Source organism: Molothrus aeneus, unplaced genomic scaffold (assembly GCF_037042795.1).
Source record: "Molothrus aeneus isolate 106 unplaced genomic scaffold, BPBGC_Maene_1.0 scaffold_34, whole genome shotgun sequence".
Classification (NCBI taxonomy): Eukaryota; Metazoa; Chordata; class Aves; order Passeriformes; family Icteridae; genus Molothrus; species Molothrus aeneus.
Genome location: NW_027099005.1, coordinates 3,678,691 through 3,684,808, shown reverse-complemented (window position 1 = coordinate 3,684,808; position 6,118 = coordinate 3,678,691). Strand labels below are relative to the sequence as shown.

The 6,118-nt window shown below is 58.8% G+C and overlaps 1 protein-coding gene across 1 annotated transcript; it reads right to left on the bottom strand.

Moving 5' to 3' along the window:
• Positions 1 to 3,674: 3,674 nt before the first annotated feature.
• On the bottom strand, positions 3,675 to 5,768 carry LOC136570519 (serine/threonine-protein kinase pim-1-like). Its single transcript, XM_066570982.1, is given in 7 exon segments — positions 3,675 to 3,805; positions 4,072 to 4,248; positions 4,474 to 4,779; positions 4,782 to 4,842; positions 5,085 to 5,135; positions 5,229 to 5,445; positions 5,752 to 5,768. Coding segments are annotated over 7 exon segments (960 nt in total).
• Between the last annotated feature and the right edge of the window lie 350 nt (positions 5,769 to 6,118).

The following is a 6,118-nucleotide window of genomic DNA, read 5'->3' as shown; positions in this document are numbered from 1 at the left end:
GATACTCTTTAGCATAATTGTGTTTTCTGTGGAGTGTTTTATCATAGTCTATTAATATTCCCTTTTCCTCAGTTCCATAGCTACTTACTACTTTCTAACTCATTGATTTTAATAAACCAACTAAGCATGCTGCTGTATTCTATTCTACTCTCCCTGTATTCTTTTCTACTCTCCCTACGGAGGAAAAAAATTGCCCATAAGACCTATATGTCTCTGCCTCAATCCAATGAAATGCAAGAGGAAACAAATGCCCAAAGAGCAGAAATCCCCAAACATGTCACATCCAGTCACGGAGAACCTGGTGGGACAGAGCCATGTGGCTGGAGAATGTGTATTGCACTCTGTATTGTTAATTGACTGATGCTGAGTATTTCAGCAGGTAACTTCCAGGGCTTCCAGGACTGTCCTGGTGGCTGTGATCCCAAATTACTCATCGGTAGCAAGTGAACAAGAACAGCCTCTAGGAACAAGGGCATTTCTGAAGCTCTTGCTTGCTGTGGCGGCAGGGTGGCCGTGGTAAGGGTGCCACAACCTTCCTGAAGAGCCTCCTAAGAAGGACAGCTCAGGGGCACAGGCACATCCTCCTCCCAGACCAGCGTGTGATGTTCAGCTTCCTTCTTCAGGTGACACGGAGAAAAAAGGCTGGAGCTCTGCATGGCGTTCCACAGAGAAGAAGCCTTTATTAAGAGCAGGGCACTCTGCATAGGGAGCCAGGGACAGAAACTCTCAGAACCACGGAAAAACGGGATTATATAGGGAAGGCAAGGGGCGAGACAAAACTGGTAACCAATGGGATAAGGGCTCAAGGGCAGAACACAAAGGGAAGGACCAATGAGTACTGGGGATCAACATAAAGTTGCAAAGGCATCTGGGGGTCATATTTGCTCGCCCTAACTACAAAGTCAGTGGGTCAGGAGTTGGCCAGGAAGCTCTTCCCTGGCTGGATCTCTGGCCCCCACAACTCCCCTTTCTTTGTTTAATAAAAAATCTTGTCCTAGAGACCTTGCAAGGAACTTCTTAGAACAGCTGAACATGTATAAGAAAATGACAACATTTAAAAGAACCCAAAAAATATTTCTTAGGAGATCTTGGGATCTCTAGCTGGTCAGAGTGACCCTGATATACGTTAGAAAGTCTCTTCTCCCAGCCCGGCACTCGAAGAAGGAGTCAGAGCTCTTCCGTTCTTGGTCTCAAGGTTGTTTATTGTATCTTATCTATAAAATTCTTTCTCCTGTCCTGATGAGGTCCGCTCAGCAAGACAGTCAGAGGCATTCTGCCGGCCCCAAGGCGGTGTTATCTTTTTATACTAAAAACTACATGTACGATATTTACAATTATTTTCCAATACCTATCACCAATGTTAGACAGTGAGCTTCTACTCTAGACCAACCTAAAAGTGCCAACATCACAGCAGAAGATGGAGGCCAAGAAGAAGAAGAAGAAGAAGGAGAAAGGCTGGACATGCCCCGATTGCTCCATCTTGCCCCCTGAATCCCCATTCTAGAAACCCCAAAAATCTATTTTTCACCCCGTGATAAATTCATTTTCATTCTACTTAAAACTTTTATGGCTCACAATTCTTCATATAAGATTGGTAATCGTTTTATCCAAGGGCTAAATCAAAGGCACAGGGGTCTTGGGCTCTGTGCCAAGGTCTCTGTGCCCCCTGGACAGGGGCTCGAGTCCTCCAGGGCAGCCAGAGGAATTTCCTGGGTTCTGACAAGTAGCCCTGTTGCAGTCCCTGCATACAAGAGTTTACTTCATGACTTTGATGCCAGGGAGCACCAAGAACTTGAACCTTCCTGGAGTCCAGCCCTGCCTGCCTATCACGGAGCAGAGGGAAAAGATGAAGAACCTGGGTGGTGGTTGAGCCAAATTGGCATTTTGCCATTTCTGATTTCCTCCCAGCTTTTGCAGCAGGGCGACAACCCCATGGCTGCAAAGCACTTCCTTTTGCAAGGCACATGCAGACCTCACTGGAAGGGGCTCTTGAAGGAGCTGCTGCAGTTGGCAACAGGAGCTGTTGTTGAATTTTTCACGTTGCTTAACCCCCCCTGCCAAATGCCATCAAGAGGCTGAGGATGGACACAAAAAGATTACCCTGGAGAAAGGGAGGCCAAAACCTTGGAAAAGGAGGAAAGAAACGGTCTGATGATGACGATGACAAAAAAAACCCAAACAAATTTATTTTGACAGCAAATGAACACTGGCTGCCCTCCAGCCCTCCCAGGCTGGCAGGCCGAGCGGTGCCGTTCCCATGGCATGAGGTGCTGGCAGCCTGCGAAGAGAAACCAGAGAGCCACGGTCAGTGGCAGCAGGCTCCCGTCCCCCTGTCCCGCCATGGCCTGTGCCCAGGCCAGGCTGCTGGCTCTGCTCAGAGCCCAAACCTCCCGACCCATTCTCTGTTTTTAGAGAAGGGCAGCGTGGCAGGCCACGTTCCACCTCCTCTGCTTAATCATGGCACAGCAACCTCCTCAGCAGCTGCAAGAGCGGGATGCCCCTGTGCCTGCTGCCATCTGCCCGGAGCCCTTCTGCCAGTCGAGCTGTGGAGCCGGGTGCCCACCTCTGGAGAGCTGCTGCCAGGAGAGGAGCCGATCCCAAACCAGGTCCTCGTCCTTCTGGAAGGGGCTGTCCCTGCAGACCGTGGCCCCTGGGGCAGCGCTGGCACTGGACGTGCTCCACGGACGCTGCAGGCGCTTCCCTGTCCGGTCTGGGCACCAGGTGTAATCCTCCTGGAAAACAAAAGAACAATTGCATGAAAGTCAATCCAAAACAAGACCTGGAAACAAGAAAAAGCACAAAGCCTCTCACCGTTTCAGAGGCCTGAGGAGGGTCTGACCACTCCATGTGAGAATTAAACCTGTCCAGGGGTGGGGAAAATCCACACCTTTCCTGCCCGTAAACGCACCCCTTCCTCAAGGGCCTGCAGAGCAGACCAGCTGGGTCTGCACGGCTTCAGAACCCGTCCCCCCCTCTGCCGCCCCCCATCCACATGGATGGATGCATTTTTCAGGCTGGCTGCCCCCGCCTCAGCCCGTGCCAGGCTGGCTGGCAGAAGCTGTCAGCAAGGCCAGGAGCTGGCTCCCCTTCCACAACATCTGTCCCCTATCCCGCCAAAAAGCAGCTCGGCAGCCAGCAGAAAAATTAATATTCCCCAGCACCACCGAGCAGAGAACCTCCGGCACGTGGCCAGGCCGAGCCCTGCCGTGCCTGGAAGCACCAGCATCCCCCCGCCCCTGCGCCGGCTGGGGACTCATCTTGATTTCATCGGAGTGCAGAGCGTGTCCTTCATGCAGGGGCCGCAGCCAAAACCAATTGGCTCTGCCTCGCCAGTGGCCAGGTCCAGGACGGTGTTCCCAGCTCCACGTCGTGCTCCAGAAGAACACGCCAGCTGTGCCTCGGCTTGCGGGGACATCACGATGCCATTGAGCTGCAGGGGGATGTTTCCTCTGTCCCAATCTGTGTCACCTTCACTGCACTGCCAACACTTCTCCAATGGGACGGGCAGCACGGAGCCGCTCCCTCCACAGCTCGTGGGGACCAGCGGAAGCAGCATCTCCTCGGCTGCGCTCTCTCCCCCGTGCCACGGCCGCAGGGAAACGCTCCGGGGTTTTCTTCCAGTGCCATGAGATGCGTGCCGCTGCTGCTTGCTGGGCTCCTGGATCCTACTGTACTCAGGGATGCATCTCTGCTGTCTCCTGGGCCAGGCAGGGCTCCTGCAGCCAATAATGCTCAAAAAGGTCCTCCAAGCATGGCCTGTGTGTGGGGTCCATGGATAAACACCACCTGATGAGGTGCTGGCACTCTGCGGAGAGAATCCAGAAAACTCCTGTCCATGCTCTCCCACATTCCACAGTGCCCAGGCAACACCAGGAGTGCTCAGAGCTGCACCCAAAAGCTTCCTATTGATCCTCTCTTGCGGAGGACACCAGCACAGAGGCACAGGTGCCACCTCCTCCAGCTAAGCCCAGGAGATCCACCTCCTCACCAGCTACAAGAGCAGGATGCTTATGTGCCAGCTCCCCCTCCCATCCCCATTCTTCCCCTCGTGCCTTGAAGGCGCATCCCCACCTTGAGACACCCGGGGCGGGAAGACGAGCTGGCCCTGGACGATGTCCTTGTTGGTGCGGAAAGGAAGGTGCCCGCAGACCAGCTCATAGAGCAGGATGCCCAGGGACCAGATAGTGGCTGGCTGGCCATGGTAGCAGCCAAAGAGGATCCACTCTGGTGGGCTGTACTCCGGCATTCCTATGGGACACGGGCGCAGCTCATCAGGCCCATGCTGCTCCCTCCTGCCTTCCTTCCCTCCCTCCCAGCCACCTCCCGTTCCACAACAGCCAGCCCTGCCCTGCCAAAAAGCAACTTGGCTGCAGCTGGCTGAAGAAGGATTCCCCCCTTTCCTTCCCCCCTCTTCCCCCTCTGCCAGCAAAGCGGGGAACTCAGCTGCCCGGCTGGGCCCCGGCTTGGGCTCACCTGACATCCGGGTGTAGAACGTGTCCTGGAGTATCGTGCCGCAGCCGAAGTTGATGAGCTTCGCCTCGCCCGTGGCCAGGTCGACGAGGACGTTCTCGGCCTTGATGTCGTGGTGCAGGACGCCGCGGCTGCTGCAGTGCCGCACGGCCTCCAGCACCTGGCGGAACAGCCCCCGCGCCACGGGCTCCGTCAGGAAGCGCTGCTCGTGCAGGAAGTACCAGGGGTCCTCACTGCGCTGCGGATGCTCCATGACCAGGGCGAAGCCCTCGGGCACATCGAACCAGTCCAGGAGCCGCACGACGCCGTGAAGCCAGGCCACGACACCATCCACAGCAGCGCCAGCTCCAGGGGCACAAGGGCGCCGTTGCGCTGCAGGGGACCCCGATGCCGTCAGCGGGGCCGATGCTGTGCCGCGCCTCAGGCAGCCCCTGCCCGGCCCCGCCGCGGCTCGCCATGGCCCGGCCCGGGGCGCTGCGCGGCCCCCGCTCACTCCACGCTCGCTGCCCTCGCAGCGTTCCGGCTGCCACCCTGCCAGGCCTCGCCTCAGCCCCGCCCGGCCGGCCCCGCTGGCTCCTCCCCGCCGGCTCCTCCCGCTGGCCCCGCTCACTCACCAGCCGCGCCCACTCCGAGATGCGCTCCCGGGACACTCGCTTGATGGCCACCTGCGAGCCAAGGTGAGCAGTGGGCTGAGCTCGTCGCCCACCGCCCGCTGCCCGCCGCCTGCCGCTGCCCTGCGAGCCGGCCCCGTCTCTTACCGGGGCGCCGTCAGCGAGCCGGGCCCCGGAGTAAACGCTGCCACAGCTGCCGCTGCCCAGCAGCGGGCCCTGCCGGTAGAGTTGCTCCAGGGGAGGCTTCTCCGCCCGTGCAGGGGGCACCGCGCTGCTGCTCTTCTGCCCGGCGCACCCGCCCGCCCGGCGCGCTGCTGCTTGCCGAGCCGCCCCGGGCTGTGGCGGCTCGGGGCCGGTGGCCGAGCTGGCGAGCGGCGGAGCTCGGAGCGGGGAAGCTGCTGGCCACGCTCTCGGCCATGGGGCGGGAGATGGGTGGCAGCAGAGCGGCTGCGGGCGGAACCGCGGCAGGGGCTTTGTTCAGGGCCGGGGCCTCGGCCAGGGCTGGGCCAGAGCCCGCGCCAGGCCGAGCCAAAAGACGGCGATGCTCCGCCAGCACCAGAGCAAGCAGCTCTTCCTGCGGCGCCTCAGCCAGTACGGAGAGAGCCCGGCCCAGGCGGAACCACGGCGGGCCGGGCAGGGGCGGGGACGGGGCGGCCCTGCCAAGGGGCACCTTGCGGGACGCGGCATCAGCCGGGCTGGGAGAGGCGGAACATGGACGGCACAGCCTGGGATGGGACGGGACGGGAATACAGTGAGTGGGAGGGAGAAGGGGATGCGGAGCAAGGGAAAAGTCGAGCTGAAAACCGATCAAGAGAAGCGCTGCTGCTGCTGCTGCTGCTGCTGCTGCTGCTGCTGCTGCTGCTGCTGCTGCGTCTGCTGCTGCTTCTGCTGCTGCTGCGGAGCCGCCGGAGCTCGCGGCCGTTCCTCCGTTGCCCCGCGAACCCAACAAAGGAGCCGCCGTGCGCCCCAAGGAATGAAAGAGAGAAACAAACAAATCACACCCCAAAGTCATTCCTATTAGAGAAGTAACCAAAGAA